Source organism: Schistosoma mansoni, assembly GCF_000237925.1.
Source record: "Schistosoma mansoni, WGS project CABG00000000 data, supercontig 0144, strain Puerto Rico, whole genome shotgun sequence".
In the NCBI taxonomy this organism is placed as follows: Eukaryota; Metazoa; Platyhelminthes; class Trematoda; order Strigeidida; family Schistosomatidae; genus Schistosoma; species Schistosoma mansoni.
Window position 1 is genome coordinate 256,312 of NW_017386043.1, and position 18,790 is coordinate 275,101.

General features: G+C 36.2%; 2 protein-coding genes across 2 annotated transcripts in view; one reads left to right on the plus strand and one right to left on the minus strand.

Moving 5' to 3' along the window:
• The first annotated feature begins 3,991 nt into the window (after positions 1-3,991).
• Positions 3,992-5,561, plus strand: Smp_074700 (translocon-associated protein, gamma subunit,putative). The gene is made up of 5 exons (XM_018799586.1): positions 3,992-4,134; positions 4,169-4,295; positions 4,329-4,421; positions 4,453-4,581; positions 5,464-5,561. The coding sequence occupies exons 1-5, from the start codon at positions 4,014-4,016 to the stop codon at positions 5,534-5,536; spliced, it is 543 nt and encodes a 180-aa protein (XP_018646586.1). The 5' UTR covers positions 3,992-4,013; the 3' UTR covers positions 5,537-5,561.
• A 1,589-nt stretch (positions 5,562-7,150) lies between these two features.
• Smp_162450 (cation efflux family protein) overlaps positions 7,151-18,790 on the minus strand; it is a gene marked incomplete at its 5' end in the record, with an annotated part of 42,393 nt that continues 30,753 nt past the window's right edge. The window contains 5 exons of the mRNA XM_018799598.1: positions 7,151-7,282; positions 9,211-9,366; positions 10,349-10,425; positions 11,636-12,059; positions 16,754-17,007. Coding sequence (XP_018646587.1) covers positions 9,221-9,366; positions 10,349-10,425; positions 11,636-12,059; positions 16,754-17,007 — 901 coding nt within the window. The 3' untranslated portion in view covers positions 7,151-7,282; positions 9,211-9,220. The remainder of the gene's footprint in view (positions 7,283-9,210; positions 9,367-10,348; positions 10,426-11,635; positions 12,060-16,753; positions 17,008-18,790) is intronic.

Sequence of the window (18,790 nt, forward strand, 5' to 3'; positions counted from 1 at the left end):
ACGAATTCAAAAAGCAACCCAGGCGAGTTTTATAATTTCTTTTTCTGGTTAATTAACTATGTTGATTGTACTTCTTATATACCTGTATACATTTTTCACGTAGACTGGCTATACATATATACCATATGAACTAATTCTAAAAGTTTTCGGTCGAAGATATGTTTAGTAGCTTGATACGATTAATACTACTATTAATAAGTTTTTTTAGACAAAACATTTTGGATTAAACCATGGTCAAGTACTTATCAAAGTTCTCATCATTTTTTTTTGTTTTCATGGTTCTTCGTGCACAAGATATCTACACTATGTCTATTTCCTTCCAGAATACCAATCCGTTCTGGAGGCCAAGCACTTACATGAACCGAACAATTATCAATTGCATTTATGTATTTCCATTTTGTATCTTATTATTTTATGCAGGCAGGGGGGCAGTTCTTCAGGTTTGCTTGATTTTCACCATTACCTTTGAAGTAGACTCTTCGTTACTTTTTACTTGAGGGCGACTCAAGAGGCAGGTGAGTAAACACCTGATAGCCGGTCTGAGCATGGAAAAATCGTACCTCACCAACATGGTGTTGGGTAGCCCGCTCGCGGCACTTCCTCAGATATTCTTATTCCACATTCTCACACTTTCTCTTGAAAGCACGCAGCAAACCGTCAGCGATAGTTGTAGAAAAGATCACATGCTACAAAATAAGATGACAAGCTAGTAAATGAAGAGACATCCATGGGCTATCGTTGAAAGCGTTAGTCGTAACTGATTGTAAGTCAAATAGTGAGCGAGTTGATAATTTCGCCTTGGGATGAGGAATAGAACTAAGGTGTTTTCGATAGATAGGTTAATCGAACCGACGTTCCTACGGAAGTCGATTCTAGGGGGAAGCTAATGTAACAGCTCAGGTTGGTTGGTTAAGAAGTGACCCCAAACAACCAAGCATATGCTAAAACAGTATTGTTCAAGTATTCATTCACTTCCTTACTTTTTGTAAGCGTTATATTCCCTATTATCTTATATTGAATGTTGAGAGCCTTTGTTTGTCTGAACAGATAATCCCACGCTCCACTGTGACTGCGCGAAGATCGAAATAAAGACCTATTCACTACTTCTCTGGTTTCTTCTATCAATAGCACGAGGGTTACCTTAAGGCACGAAAAGTTATCTGATCACCTACCTAAGGAAGACCTAATAGACCCGTCAAAACACGGCTTCATCAAAACATTGCCCTGCAGTACATGTCTGATTGACTTCTTTAACGACGTTACTCTGATTTGTGGTCAAAAGAAACTAGCAGTTACACTATATTTAGATATGGAGAGGGCCTATGATAAAGTGCCTCATAACCTCCTAATCAACAGACTACAGTCAAAGGGAATTAAAAACCCCCTATTGCAATAGATCAAGTCTTTTCTCACGAAAAGATACCAAACAACCAAAATTAGCCCTACAGCACCTACACCTCGACCAACAACCAGTAGTGTTGTGCAGGGTAGTGTCTCGAGTCCATTGCTTTTTACAATCTACACCAACGATATATGCAGGTGCTTTAACACAGGTAAGACCTACCTTTACGCTGATGACTTAAAAGTCATCTATAAAACTGACGTTTGCGATGTATGTATTACTGTACAAACAATCCAACATGAATCCAACAAGGTAGACGACTAGTGCAAGTGCTGGAGGCTGGAGCTCAATACAGAGAAATGCGGCTGGCTGTGTTTTGGAGACACGTCCCTTAAAATAAAGCCAACACTTAACCAGAACAAATTGCCCATTGAGTAACTGACCTAGGGGTACATTACTCACACGGTCTTAACATCCCTGACATATCTCAAGCAAAGCATCTAAAATGCGGAAATTGCTTGGCTTCATTTTTCGTAACCTCTTTCAAAATGAATCTGAAATCATTCTTTACGAGCCATGTGTAAGACCTGTTGTGAATTACTAATCGTTCTGATTTTCCGACTTACGCCTGTCCGATATACATAAGGTGGAGGAAATACAACGTGATTTCATTCCCAGCATACTTAAAACCGATCCACTCATTGACTACAGTTCACGATGCTTAGAACCTCATTGGAAAAGGAGGCACAGGTCTGACTTGATTCACTACTTCAAACTCCTCAATAACCTCACATACTCCACACGTACTATGCTTCTTGCCCAAGACTCACATGAACACGACCTTCGAGACAAAGTATCCACGGGCGAAATTGAGGAATACCGATCAAGAACTCGGGAAAACATCTTCCTCACCAAGTATTCATTAACAGGGAACAGTCTCCTTCTACCTGAAGTACGTGTGGCAGATGAATTGCATACGTTTGTAAAACTGCTTGATCAAGCTCTTGCTTGCACTGAACTTGCATGATCGAACACATCTGTGTTCTACTCATATATCAAAGGCTCTCTACATGTATAGACCAAATTAGACTCTAAGTTCATTTTGCCTTACTTTCCTACTTTGCAGTCTTATTAGATACTTTTTCCTCCTTAATTTTTCACTTGAAGTAAACATGTAACTTACTGCACCTGTCGACGCTGCTCAACTAAACTCAGTCGCAAAGGGACGTTGACTAGTAGTCTAATAAGTCAAGAGGATAGCACAATCGATCGCCTACTACCAGTGGTCTTGCATCTATGGAGCCTGTTACCCATCAATCGGTTAGGATAAAACAAAATAAAACCAGCACCAGGTTAATGCGAGTTCCTTCTTGTATATTCTTCATCAGATTTATACTTTCCTGTACACTATGTTGACTTGCCAATAACTTTGTCTCACCGCTCGTTACCTTATCTATAACTCATATTTTCCTATACTTTTCAGTCAACTTTGGTAGACAACTACCCTATATTGTACCATTCTTAATGTCTATACTCTGATTGGCAACCTCTACTTTATACCATAGTCAATTAAAGCATTGCATCGATACTTCACACACAGTCCATAATTTGTAACTGCTTAATAAGCTTGTAAAATGGTACTTATAAAGATAGTGTTTCCCAAAAGAATGTGGAACACAGAGCATCATGTGAAGCATAATATTTATCCAAAAATAAGTTTAAATGAGCCTAACATCACAAAAGAAGGGAGGGTGGAATTACTAATCGGCAAGCATTGATGGTGAAGGCGATGACTTCAATCCACACATGTTTTGGTAGCAGAAAATTTTGTCTGCATCAAGATCTTTATGATTGAGAACAAGTCAATCAATCTGTGATATTGAGGTTGTTCTTCTACGCTCACCATTTAGACTCATGTTTCCAAGTTTACGCTGGATTAGGTATTCTACTAAGGCAACCTATAACATGCTAACTCTGACTATTACACTAGGACTGTGTGGCTGTCATAGGACGAAAAAACCAAAAACATCAAACGGTAAAAGATATAGTTATTAGTTTTCTTAACACTTTAATCTCTTGATCCACTTTCCGTTCTAATATACAACATTCCCTAATATAACTTCGACTTCCCTTCCATCATTTGGACCTACTCCACATCGTTCAATATTGCAACTCATTGTTCTTTACTACTGCATTAATGTTGAGGACTTACGCACCCACTTATTTTAGGAATTTATTTTGTAAATTTTATGTGCATAAAAAGAAATGAGACCGTTATGGATCCCATTTTATTAAACAAATGGATTGCAGGTTACCTAGAGTTAGCTCTGTATAGTAAAAAAGCATATGTGTACTTCGATTATCTTTCTGAAGGAAGAAATCAGGTTTCTGAGGAATTTGGTCTGACAGTCAATCGAAATTTTATAATTATATGTCCTAATTCCTCCGAATGAGACAGCATGTTCAGATGATATTAACTAAGCCTGTCAACGGAAAGAGATACTAAAGCTTTGACGCGTCAGTAAGACTAAAGAGGTAAAGTTGATCTTTCGAATGTAATAACTGAAATATATTAACAGTACAGAAATGTATATTCTGGTGATTCATTGTTTGAACAGCACAAAGAAGAATACGTATCAAACGACCAATTCAAAAGAAACGTTACGCAGCGATGGTTGTTAAGATTACCAAGGAGGATGAGAGACTCTTAGAAGAATACAGTCAAGCAGCATCAAAGAGTTCGGAGAAGCTAGTTTATGTTAATGCAGTCATGATATCTTCGATTCCTATCTGTATGTTGTTAATATGTACACCTAACTTAACTAGGGTTATTTTGGGGCGTTCACAAAATGCCTCTGATAGCTAATTCATTTTTGTATCTCATCATTTCACTGGCCTCAACCTTCCTCATATCTATCGCATACAAAAATTCAAAAACACCGTTGATGGAAAGGTGATTATTTGTCTTATCATACATTGCCTATAGAATTGCTATCCGTCGAACCGAAGCAATTACCAAAGAAGTCAATAACGAAGCTGGTAAAGAAAAAAAGCTATCGAAGAAAAACAGAGAGGATGTGTAAGTGTGACATTTAATTAATTAATCTCAGTGTCCGCGAACGAACTAAAAAGGTTGCTGACTACGAATCAACGACTTTCTCAATATTTTACAATAATTGCCTATTTCTCCTAGTCTTACTGTTACTTTCTGCTGTTCTTCATCATTTCTCAAATCAAGTGTATCCTTTTAAAGTGTTGCCAGAATCGTTCACCTAGTGGACATCACTCGTTGCGTCATTCGGTTTGTTTTTCTGGTTCATTTTATACTATGCTGCTATTTTATGGTGAATTAGTTGATGGAGACCAGTGGCTAAGAGGAATATCTATAATGTTCGGTCGTTAGCGCTCGTGTTCTCCCTTTGTTGAATTCATCTAACAAACCAACTGTAGTCACTATCCTAAACGGTGTTGAGGGTCGAGTCTGCGAATATGGACTGTACATAAACGACTCATAAGGCAAGGCTTGGGTTTTATTATTTTGCCTCTCCTAGCAGCGTCACATAGTGAAATCCTGTTTTTCAGTTGCCCTATGACCTCGTTTTCGGTCTTAGCCACACTGTCGGATATTTTGTTTGTGGATAAACTTTCTTGCCTCCCACCCCTTCTGTAGAGCCAAAGTACTGTGATTTAACCAATACCTTTCTAGTTATAAGCAGCTACGTATTTACCGTCCATAACCGTATTGTGTAGATGAATTATTAGGTTGTCCGTTATTTGATTAATGCAGCTGGTCATTTCATATGAGAACTTGTAGCTTGATAGCAATCTTACAATTATTTGACAGCATACTCAGTTTTTGATTGCAGTAAGTCAAGAGGCGCTTACACAGTGGAATGTACTATGATATGCAACGTTCTTTTAAAATGTGAAGGGTCAATAGATTGTTTTTTTAGCTTTTGCATCTCACAACCTCCATTCGTTATAGTTGTAAGATGAAACTGAGTTTCAAAGTTTGCTTGATGTTTCATAACATCAATCACAAGGCAATGCTCTTATCAAAATAATTTACGCATGACGAGATATAGTTTTTATGTTTCTCATTTCCTTAACTAATGAACTAGAAATTACTCTGTATCAATGTTACTCGCTGCCGGCGCAACTGCTTTCTTGTCATCCGGAAAAGGATCATTTTGATTCCACATGTAATATACGTTTTTCGAAATGCCTAACTTCTAAATTCGATTTTTAAGGTAGTTAGTAAAAGACTCACTAATGTTGCGAATACGTGAATTATCAAGATCTCATTGTATTGAAACTCAATGATGTGTTGCGTTCTGAAACTCATTTCTTTCGCAAAACATACATAGGATTTTCGAAAAGGGACAGTATGGTATTCATACATCCTAGTGACCTCTGTTTTTCGCCAATCCGCCACATAGGTCTTTAAATATATTTTGAGAATAAAGGGGATACAACACGGTGAAGCCCATAATCCCAAAACCAGAAGTAAATCAGGAGTGAGGTCTAGAAACAAGATTAGTATGTGGTAATACAAAGAGTCCTCAAGGCAGTGGAAGCGATGGCCTCATGTCATGTGACCTGTATACGTGGATCACGATTTTCTGGCGGACAACCTGGAAACACGTGCCAAGTCTTAGACCGATAATCAGTAACTTTATAGACCCCATATCTAAGTCTAAGTTTAGTATCGGTTCGGAACGTACCTCCTGGCTCAATATTAGTAGGTAATCACATCGAAAAGTTCTACTTTACTTATAACTACAAGTGTTAAGACAAAATAATGAGGCATGCTGAAGACTATCTGAGATTTGAAAATCCGAAAACTTCGTCATAGTTTTTTTATCAAAGTTTCACTCAAAAATATGCGAAGAATGGTCTACAGATGTGCTTCTAAGTGAAGATCCTTTCAGTTTATGGGATCAATTAACGCCAACTTACTTTGGGTTGTAGATACGTAATTCTTGTCGTCTCTAAGTAAATACTACTAGCTCGATCTTCCGACCCTTTTTTAAATTCGGTAAAATCATTTATGTAAATGACTATTCACAAGCTACCTTCCCTGCTCTAATTTTCCATTTTGAAATATCGAGGGTCTGGGTCATCAATTAACATTATTAGGTTATTTAAGAATGGAAATGAGCAATTAAATGAAATAAACGGCATTCGTAATAATCCACAGTGTGTACTTTAGTAGATGCACCGCTTTTTAATATAGAATATAGTCACTTCGAATTTTCAAATTGCAGTGCAGCGGTCTCAGATGCTATTTTTTGCGACAGGCTACGAAAGAAAATATCAGGCAATGTATGAATGACATAACAAATAATGTACTCGGGATTTCAAGGGCAACGAAGAATAAATATGACTACACTAGCGTGTTTGGTTTCTGTGTAATCAGACTATTTGACTGATGGTTTTATAATTTTAAACTGGAGGTCAAAATCAATCGGACTAATAATTTGATTTGTTTGAAACATTACGAGAAGTTACTACAGAATTTGATGGAATCTGTTTCGTTTATGGAGACTCATAGGGTGTAATGAATATAGGCTAGCGATTGAATATCGGAAATTAATCTCGTTTAGCTTTTGTTAATTACCGGTTTTAATGATGAAAGTACTCTCTTGATATGTGAATCCATGACAGACTCTTCTGTTAAACGCACGGTAAACGAATGCGAATTCATTTTGAAATGTTCGGAGCCACATGTCATACAAGATAGTTTCCGTCTGACTACTTGCTACTTTTTCAATTTTAATATACGGTAAAGCATTAAAAGCCAGTTTTATGTTAGGTAAATTGTATTTTAAAACTTATTTGAAGTGTTAGAATAAAAATATATATGTAAACGCTTGAGAAACGTTTTAAAGATGTTTCCTGAAAAGCTGACGTACGCTCATATAAGGTTGATCCACGTTCCTGTAATATCAAAATAATTAGTAAAAAGTAAAATGTCCGGTATGATATCTGCTTACAGTCCTGTATATCTTACTTAAGCTCAAATTTATTCTCAGCATAGTCCAACCTTACACACCTACTTAAGTAGATTGTCTAGTGTCTCATTTCTTAAAATCTGCTTAGACCATTGCTTAAAATGTAATATTCATAAATTTAATGGTGTCTCATAAGCAACATCGTCTTAACTTGATACAGTGGTGAGATATTTGTTCACAAATATTTGAGGTTGGTAACACAAATCTCCGGAAACCAGCATTATGAGGTTTATTTCCCCACTAGTTTGGCAGATCCAATGTTTACTCGAATTTTTTATAATAAAACCCATCACTCATATTACGGGAGAGTACACATTCATCTGAACACTTTGGTGAAGGGTTTTTTATTCCATTTATAAAACTAAATAAGTAAGGGACATACGTGCAGCCTCATACTATAAATCTATAAAAAGAACTTAATGTAATCTTTAAAAAGGTTAGAAGGTATCTACGGACAAATTATTTGATTTTGAGAAAAATCTCACGACAATCTGAGTTCACTAACACAGTAAAAACTTGTTTTTAGCCAGATGTTCATCGACGTAAAATGTAGGCCAGATTTAATCTCTCATATCGTAGAAAAACTATGTATTTTGAACCTATTGGCAGTTATGGTTTCATAGTATCTGTGAGCAAAAATTGCTTCTCCTCAAATACCTTTAACCATTCCACATCACTCAACCGAACTAAGATTTTAAGAAAAAAGTACAGTAGGACCAGTATATTGTTGGGATGACATATTTCTGATGTTGGAAGCTCTAGGCGATTCGCGATTTTAAGTTTTTTTGACCATTCAACATCATCTAATAAATCAGGTAGAAACAATAATTAGATAAATTTCTATTCAGAAAACGATCGAAAAATAACAACTTTATGACTCAGAACCGACGATATGCATTGAATATTTTTGACCACAGTTAGTTTATGGTGTCTGTTGTGTAGGGAGATAGTTTTGTCCTATTGTGGGACTCAGCAGTGCACATCCATGGTCCCGGCTCGCCAGGTTCGAACCCCCAAATGCCCTGGTACGGCCGAGAGTGGGGAGAGTCCGCTCTCCCTCTCGAAATGCTCTCACATGGCCAGCGAATATATAGCCTCTGCCAGGAAAGTCCTACTCACTGCCTTCTCGTGGCGGGGGTGTTTTTTACGAAATTGAGAGGACGAAAAGCGAATGTCCGACGCTTTAACCGGGTTGGTGGACACGGAAGGCCCACCAAGGGGGTTGGAAAACTCTGATTCCAAACCAATGGTGCACATGGGCTCCAATATCCTGAAGGAACAGGTGGCGTATGAACCAATCGTTGGTCACCGGCTACCATGAGATTGCATCTCCTCACGATGCTCCACTGCCTTGTGGACTAGACCTTTAGGTCAAAGGCTCGGGGTGTGGCTCCCTAAGAAAACCACCTGCTGTAGTCTGGGCACCTGAGCAGTATCACAGCCCTCACACAAATCAAACGAGATTTGTGAGGCGCATATTTATCTGGTGCTTCCTTGTACCAATATTTATGTGTTGAAATAAATAAGGGAGATAGTGTTTTTCATTAACCTGAGATCACATTTTGTTTTGTCAGTTAAGTGTAACACTTATGACATTCTTTAGATTGTTCAATAGACATACTAATACTAGACGTGTCGCGACTTATCTTGTCCTCTGTGTAGCGTACTTGTCTCATTCTCTGTGTTAATAAAGTTCGGGTCTTCCCCATACCCTTAAATGCTTTGATAACAATGTAGGGTTTGTGGCCATGTGAACATGTCAGGTTATAACAGTACTGTAGGAGTAAGCATTATGGTTTATGTACGTAAGGTTTACCAGCCTTTAATCATATCCCAACTTTTTGAATAACTTACGTCTGGAAAATCAGGTTGGTTGCATTCTTTGCATAGCTAATTCATCCGCCTCTTCATTTTCTTCCGTCGTATAGATATCTTTATCAAGTCGCCTTAAATTGACCAAACAAACGCGAACTTCTAATCGGTAATCTTTGACATCATAAACTGGATTATCTACAGATGGTAAATACAAATCACGTAATTATCATATTGAAGGATGAATTACACTAGCCACTGGGTATAACTTTCGAAAATATTATCACAGTAATTTATACTACTTAATGTGGATACTTATCAATTTTTAATTAGTTTATCAAAAATAACAATAATTACGCAAAGGATATGATACGTTAGTGGATGTATAGTCTAATATTAAACTTACTATTAGTACGTGCAAATAAGGACAATACTAGTTTAGAGGAACGTAATAGATGGTGGACAAACAAAATTAAATAGCTTGGTAATATGTTTTATGAAAAACGGGGATTCTGGATCAGAGTCTATTAGCTCAACTTAATCCAGTCGAACTATTTAGTAAACACTTACTCCAATTTTCGGATCGCTCAAATGACCCTTTTCAACAAGAAGCAACTTTGTTAATCGATATTGCATACTGATCCTACCAACATGAAATACATGCGCTTTATGTTTGGAGATTTTTAGTCCCAAAACTTTTAAATTAGATAACTTCTTATTTCAGGGCAGAAGCATCTTTGGCGGTCGAAATAATATGTGGAAAGGATACTAAACTAAACAACTAGGGTGTCGACAAGTTGTAGATGTAAGGTTGCTGTTCCTATTCTAGACCCTCTAGCTTCAACCAAAAATAATGGATTTCTTGTGACTTTTGAAATAATAGCGTACAATAAACTAGTTTGTGTATCAAGCAAAATATAAGAAGTAAAGATCTTTTGTCTCCACATTTATCATGTGGGTTCTTAAGATGCTTAAGTCGTAAGAACAAACTAGCAAACTTGTTTATTACAGGTACAAGATCTAAAACCGACTATCTCTGGAACCCTGATATCGTGTAACGATATAAGATAACATGTACTCATGATAATGAACAGTTAATAATGTGATGCAGATGCTTGATCATTAGTTTAATAATGCTTATTGAAGGGAGGAATTATGTGTAAATATTTGATAAAGTTACCTGTTAAAATCACTGTACGTAAACGCTGGAGGCTGGTTAGCTTTTTTATTTCTTCTAAACTGCCGATTTGATTTTCTCTATAATGTAAATAAAACAGTCTCGTTACAATGACATGAATAGTGTTTTCATGCCGAGATATTCAGTATCTTTGAGAAAGTGGTATCAAATTCCATTATATAAATTCTGTCTTAAGAAGTGGAAAAAGTTTCTAATCGACCGAAAGATGTTTGGACAGTTAGCAAGATTGTGTGATTTCCTAAATAAGTACATTTCTTTTGGTTAACACAACTGCTCAAATTGGAAAGTAAGGATTGGATTGTGTTTTACAGAATTTGTCTTATCCGATGCTTATTATCATTGTACTTTAATGACATAAAGCCTTGCATTGTGTATTAGTTAGGAATTTAAAAAAAAATAATATTGATATTAACATTAAACTAAATCTGATTGAAGATATTTGATATAGTCGTATACAACCCTTGCAATACAAGCTCATTGGCTCTTTATTTTTTATCATGAAAGAAGTACACCTCACGTGCTAACATTATATGGAATATCGGTATGACTGATCAATTGTTTTGTCCAAAATTCATAATATCGAGTGAATGCCAATACTTTGAGCCTCAATGTAAGCAATGGTACTTCATATATTGAGCTAGTTAGATTATTTGTCAGAAATTTTTAATATAACAGGGCACGAAACATATCTTTCAGTTACTGACAATACTTTTGAATCTGAACCTGTGCAACGTTTTAGTAAGTTTAAAAAAGGATTTGTGTTGTGACTCAAGGTGTTTGAGAATTGATACCAATATATATATATATATTCTTTAGGAAATTAAGCATGTCGGTAGTTTGTGTATTATTAGTAAACGAAAGCCAGCTATACGCACCTATCATTTGGCAACTTGTGCTTGATCCACTGTTTCAACTTGTATTAATAATCAAAAGAGGTTAGAAAGTTTTAATAGATGGTTTTGCTTTCAGTATAAAAAATACTTCAATAGTTTTTGTCTGAAATATTGGTATTTATCACTACAGACACTGTAATGCATGTGATTATTTTAAGACGCTTTTCAACATTGAATTCAACTCACATTACATCCAGGCTCGAACGGCATTTCGCGTACTTTAGCCTACACAGTATGTTAGTATAACTACTCTTTGCCCACGAAATGTGCCACTGGAAATCAGGTACACGGATTTGGACTTAATTATTCATCTACAATCACTACTTCACAGTTTCGCATATTTTCCATACTCTCACATACATTTTGTTTGACTTACCTAACATTTAAATACTCTAATCTTGGTAAACATTCAGGTGTTATTCCATCCAGGTTGATTAATCCACTACTTCTTATGTGTAAAACAGATAAATTCGGGAGATATCCCATTAGTGAATTGTGATTATAACTTTGCTCTTTTTGATTATCAGTATTGTATTTTAATTCATTTGGTGAATTTTGTACATTTCCACTTTTTAATTTATAATTTCCAAAACTAATTAATTTGTTGTAACCAAGATATAATGCTTTTAAATTTTTCAATTCTAATCCAATTGCTATATTGATATTGGAATCATTTATTGAAGTATCTTCTACCTCAATTAAATTGTGTGATAATCCGAGAGTATGTAATTTCGGTACACTATAATCACTTAAATAACATGACCCATCAGTTTGACTGGTCAATTTACGTAACTGATTATCTGTTAATAAACATAACAAAAAAGAACTAAAATAGTGTTTTACGATTTCAAACGGTAATGTTAAAATTGTACTCAAATTAAATAACACTTTATTAATCTAGACCAATCCACTTTACAGATAATTTTCATTGAGTTTTTATATTAATCGGAGTTTTACTGAAAGTTGGAGAGTAAGACAGATATCTCGTTTTCAATTTTAAGAAACATTAACCTATTTAATTTGGCTTACAGAATCCTTTAGTCCATTTCCACAATGTTTAACTTTGTCGGTTTTATGTTTATTGAATGAGAATGGAGTAAGTCAGTCCGAACTGATATTTTAGATTTCATTTTTATCCTGTCACTCAAATAGGTTAAAATTTTCCTATGTATACTACAGGACACACTAACTGTGTAATTTACTTAGTGTATTTTATTATTACTAGGTTTATTCACTATCATACTTTTGGTACAATAAAGAATTCTCGGCAGAAAGTATTTCAGCGAGCTTCCATTTCTTATTTCTTGGTCGATAGTGACGATAAATATTGAGTGATCGCCAGTTAGTTATTAGCATTTCAGAAGTCGACACCCAAATAGTAATCATTCTTTTCAATTCACATTACCAGCCATCATGATGTCTCCGATTGTAAGTTTTTGTAACTTGTACAGCGAAAGGTAGTAAACTCTTTACAAACACACCTGAATAGGTTATGCAATTAATTAACATAATGATCTCTTAAAACAAACAAGGAAACCGGTAACCTGTTGAAATATCTGGATGGCAGCAGCAGGCAGCCCTTATTTATGGGAGTGTTTTAAACTAGTTTATCAAACAGAGCTTGTTAATGTATCTTGAAACTTTTATGTGATCAGACAAGCTTGTAACCAAGGAAAAATGATGTGATTTACTTCGGACGAACACTGAAGAAAGTGTCCAAAAATATACAGTAATATGATACCAAAAGTTTCTGAAAAGCAACAAAGCCACACACACAATAACATCTTTGTTGCTGAAAGAGACAAAAGTAACTCAATCTTCATTCTTTTCCTGGTCCCAAAATACAGGTATAATCGCTAACATTTTTATTCGGACATCTAAATCAAATCACTTCAACAGTAAGTTTCCGATCGTGTCTAACTGAAGCATATTTTTACTAAATGCAATTTAAGTAGTCTTACGGAGAATTTAAGGAAAATTTTTCTATGAAAAATAGATGCACTTATTTATGGGTTAAATCAGAAACTTACTACCAAAAGGTGCCTTTTGGCACCGCAGAAACCTTACTCCCAACTCTGATTATGCAAACAGCATGTTCCTTTTGGGGGAAGACTAGAAAAGTATAGTATTTTTCGAATATCTCTGTCAAAAATCTGATACTATTCAGCACACATTTTACACCTGAAAAATGTAAGAGGTTTTAGGCGTGATTTGGAAGAACGATAACCGATTGGTGATATTTTGAACTTGCACTGTTTAAAGAGTCTGGGTAAAGAATCGCACATGATAAGTTACCGTGTATCTGAAGTGCGATACTGGCTGAAATACGCTCACGTTGACTAAAAATTTAGGATGACTAGATAAAAACAGCGAAAGCCAATAAAACAACTACTTTTAAGTGTGAGTAATTTACAGTGAATAGTTAAAGTTTCTTGAATTGGTCACTGGGAACTATGTCCAAGTTGATCAGAGTAAGACAGAAAATTCTGCTACTACTGATTCATCTTTAATAATAATCTGTGTTCTAGCTTAATTAAAATCATTCCATTGTGTAATTTATTGCATCGATATTGTTTACAATAATAATATTAGTAAATGGTTACTTTTACTTTTGAGACTTGTGTAATTTGAAAAGATATTTGGAAATACTGTTTAAATTAAGTAAAGATAATTCAGCAAGAGTTTTCTTTTCGACGAAAACATTTACTTAAGCTGTAAATTTGTATTTATCGTTGTTTGATTACTATATAAGATAGAAAATATCGCATTACAAAGTGGTTCGAAATCTCAAATATCAATAAGGGTTGCGTAATAATCAGAGGGTTAAGGAAAAACAGGAGGACGAAAGTAGTCTATGGGCTAGAATTATTTTCATCCTGTTGTTCTTCGTTAACCCTCCGACTATTACGCAAACCCTTTTGGTATTTCAAATTTCGAATCACTGTGATGAAACCTTTTGTATCTTATAAATGCGAGTGTACAGCTTAGGCAAGTGTTTTCGTCGAAAAGAAAACTTTCGCTGAATTTTCTTTATTTTTGTTCGATGACACCTGGTTAAATAATTGTTCAATGTTTACGAGTGACTTGTGTCAACATGAATACCCTAAAATCCTGATATGTCATGATCCATGACTTAATATCAATTGAACATTTCGCACCATAGGGAGGACGGACTTTGTTTAGATATAAAAAAGCTTGAAAAGACCATTAACATGGATTCAAATGAGATAGATGAGATTTGATACACATTATAAAAGAAGAATTATCAGTATGGGGACCAAACGAAACACAAAATCCGTCCAATTTCCTTTCAGAATGACTGATTTAACTGAGCCTCCAAATGCCCTTGTCAAGGCCGAGAGTGGGGGCAGTCAGTTCTCCCTTTCGAAATGCTCTCACATAGCTACATGTATACAGTCACTGTCAGGAAAGTCCTACCCACTACCTTCTCGCGGGGGGGGGGTTGTTTACCAAACTGAGAGGACGGAAAGCGCATATCCGGTGCTTTAACCGGGTTAGTGGATACAGAGGATCCACCTGAGGGAGTTGGTAAACCCTGATTCCAAACCAATGGTGCACATGGGCTTCAGGATCCTGAGAGAACAGAAGGCGTATGAACCGATTGTTGATCACCAGCTACCATGGGACTGTATCTTTTAACGTTGCTCCACTGCTTTGTGGATTAGAACTCTAGGTCAAAGGCTTGGAGAGTGGCGCCCTCAGAAAACCACTCGCTTCTGTTTGGGCACCCGGGCTGTATCCCAGCCCTCACACAAATCGTTTGATTTGTGTGGCGCATATATATTTGGTGCCTCCTTATACTAATGTTTGTGTTTAAGTAAATAAATAGACTTCCTGACTTTTTAGGGAATCATATATTTAGCCACTCACTAGAAACAGTTACCTAGTTTGCTCAGATAGTCCACTATTGACAAATCAGTCTGAGTAGGTACAATAACTTACTTTAGTGTCGTAAGATGATCTGTGTATTTGAAAAAGATATTTTCAGTAAAAAGAGGTTCCTTCTAAAAAAAAGTATGGACAATCTGAAAAAATCGACCTCAGTAAATCAATTTATGGAGCACTTTCTCACATACATGTAGCTTTCTGATTAAAAGAAATCTGGAAAGTCGATCATTCCTCACCGAGGTCTTATCTTGATGAGCTTATTAAATTTCAGAGGTATGAAAATAGTGATATGAGTCTGTGAACGTAGATCAAACATACTTATCACCAATGTCTGAATTAGTTGAGACACTATGCCGAGAAATAATAGGATTATTCAAATTTTTCACTTTGTATTTGTAACCAGTAAGGGTTTACTTGTGGATGATAAACGTTTCTACGGCATTTTAAAAATAGGAAATCTATCCCAATATCTCTGTATTTATATCTTATTAAGACAGAAGGACCTGGATACTCATTCATAATTTGTTTCCATAAAGTTGAAAGACAGTGTGTTATGAATTCTTTTATTACTTGGTAATCTTGGATATTACTTCATTCGACAAATCCTCAAATCAGAACATGGTTGAACAGGAACCTAATCATATTCCAAATAACAGGGTTGTATGGAAACAGTGATCACAATAAGAAAAACGTTAATATATATTTTTAAATAAGAAGATTCTCGAGTCTTCTCCAAGTATCCGTGTTCGCTAAGAAATAGCCCTGCACAGAATATGCTTTAATTCTGTCTATATCCCGCTAACACAATGGTTTAAAAACATCGATTAAAAGCGCCAGTCAAAGTATAATTTAAGATATTGGTACACTTAATGAATAAAACATTAAGTATATTGCAAGGCTCAAAATATTATTTTCAGTCTCGAAATACAATCCCTTCTGAATTCTTAGTCGAAAAGATAACAATGAAAATATAGAGTATAGAGGGTTAGTTTTGTTGTTAAACGACGTGATTTGATTTCTTCAAAAGATTATCTATGAATCCATTATTGATAATAACAATAAGACGCACCTAGTTCATGTTAAATTACTCACCAGAGAAGAAATATTCACGATTTTTGGTGTAATTAATAATTTCTATTATTTTTTTGAGTGTTATCCTATTTCATTACTTAGAAGTAGTTAGAGTTAAAAATTAGTCATTTCAGCTACATTAAACATTACAAAGTGCACATTAAACATCTCAATTACTGAAGAAGTATCTGGAGAAAACCAAGCATAAGGTCAGTAGATAAAATTCAAGTGAAGCTATAGGATTACAATTATGTAATTACTTTCGAACTGAGTAAGTAGTCTGTGATTGTTCTATGCGTATTTTAGGTGTTTGTACAACAGAAATTATTTAGTTGCATTACGATGTAAGAGTGATGGGGAAAATGAAGTGAGTTATTTAGACTGATGATAAAATACGGTAAAATAGCAAAGCTTGGAAAGTATTATCCAGGTGTAGACATCAGTGCAAGTTAGAAATATTTATTACCGGTGACAAACCGAATTTTAGTAAATTTTACCATATAATGAAACTTACTGTCAAGGAATAGAACCAATAGTCTTGGGTAATTTACAGTTGTTAGCCTTTTAATACGATTATTTCTTAAATCTAAATGTGTTAACATAGGCCAATTTCCACAAGGAAATTCTTCTATTTCATTATATGATGCTCTTAATACAATGAGATTGGTTAAGCCATATAATGGTCTTAAATTAGTTATACGATTGAATCCTATGTTAATATAGCGCAGAAATATGAATCCCTTCAGTGCATCGATATTCGTTAGCGATCTGTAAGAAAAATAAATTTCACATTTATTACGTTTTTATTTAATATATTTTGTAGAATACGGTACTATGGAATATAAGAGTTGGCAAAAAGTACGTATTTAGACTACTACTCAAGTTAAAGTGAAACAATCTCAAACCACTAACCTGAGACAAGTTTGTGCATATGAAGAATATTGTCTATTAGTTTAAATGGTTAGTCATATACGACCTAAGTCTTGGTGGATAATGCATATCAAGTGAAGTTACAACACTTCCCGTTAACCCAGAAACAAAACGTAAAACAACCAAGAAGTAGGAAAAGGAAATCAGTGAAAGGCTTAGTACTAACAAGGAAAAGTAGGAAGTATTATCTTACTCTGGACATTGAGATGATACTCCAAAATTTGTAATTTTCCTAAAAAGGTTTGAAAAAATGTTTTACAGTATTATTTATTTATTTAAACACATATATATTGGTACAAACGGGCACCAGGTACATATGCGCCACACAAAATAATGAAAGTAGGAAGAGAAGGGATGAAAAGATAAGGCGGACTGAAATGTACAACCAGAAGACTCTTTCAGTTAGGATAGTTAGAACCATTCTTTATGTAGAAAGTAAAAGAAGGTTGCAGCAGGATCGCCACTGGCTTCTATTCTCAGCCATATCTGATAACGTCTCTAGCCACTGTGTTGCACCATCTCTAGGACCACAACCAGGGAGTCGTGAAGGACCAACGGAAGCTAGCCCTTTGCAGCTCTCTTTCATGCCACGACACCATGTCATACACTGACCTCCTCTCCGCTTTTTCCAACCAGTCCCAGGGTCGGCAAATAATGCACGACGTGGAAGTCTCTGGGACGACATTCGTAAAACATGTCCAAGCCACCGAAGTCGGTGTTTCAAGATGGTGACACCAATCGAATTATCGTCTCTGCGCCCGAACACACGATGCCGAACCTCTGCATTACTAACATGGTGTTGCCACTGTATGTCAGCAATCCTTCGGAGACAACGATGATCGAACACAGAGAGACGTCTAACATCCTCAACTCGGAGAGGCCAGGTTTCACAAGCATAGAGCAAAACTGCTCTCACCGACGCGTTGTAGATCCGACCTTTTACAGCCAGACTAACATCACGAAGGCGCCAAAGATGGCCCAGATTGGCATAAGCCGCTCTGGCTTTCATTATACGTGCATCAATCTCATCACTCACACCACCACCAGCACTTATATAGCTACCTAGATACACGAACTTCTCAACTACTTCGATCTCCTCACCATCCAGGGTGAGTACAGGATTAGAATCCTGCCAGTCTTGTTGGAGTACTTTGCACTTGGAGGGTGCAAAGCACATGCCGTACCTGCGGACACTGATTGCCAACTGATTAAGTGCGGATTGCATGCCTTGGGCATTATCGCACAGTAAGACAATATCATCCGCATACTCAAGGTCGAGAAGTCGTTCTCCAGGCAACATATCCACACCGCCATTACTTACATCCACCAGAGCTGTTTCCAGGATGTCGTCGATGGCAAAGTTGAAGAGGAATGGTGAGATCGGGCAACCCTGCCTAACCCCACTGCTCGAATGGAACAAGGGAGAAAGGTGGTTGTATGCCCTCACTCTGCCTGAGGTGTTCGTATACAGGGCCTTTAAGATGTTAATGAACTTCTCAGGCACACCCTTCTTCAATAGACAATCCCAGAGAACAGTCCTGTCCAACGAATCGAAGGCCGCCCTGATATCAAGAAACACTACGATTGTTGGCCTGCGATAAGTATGACGGTGTTCTAACAT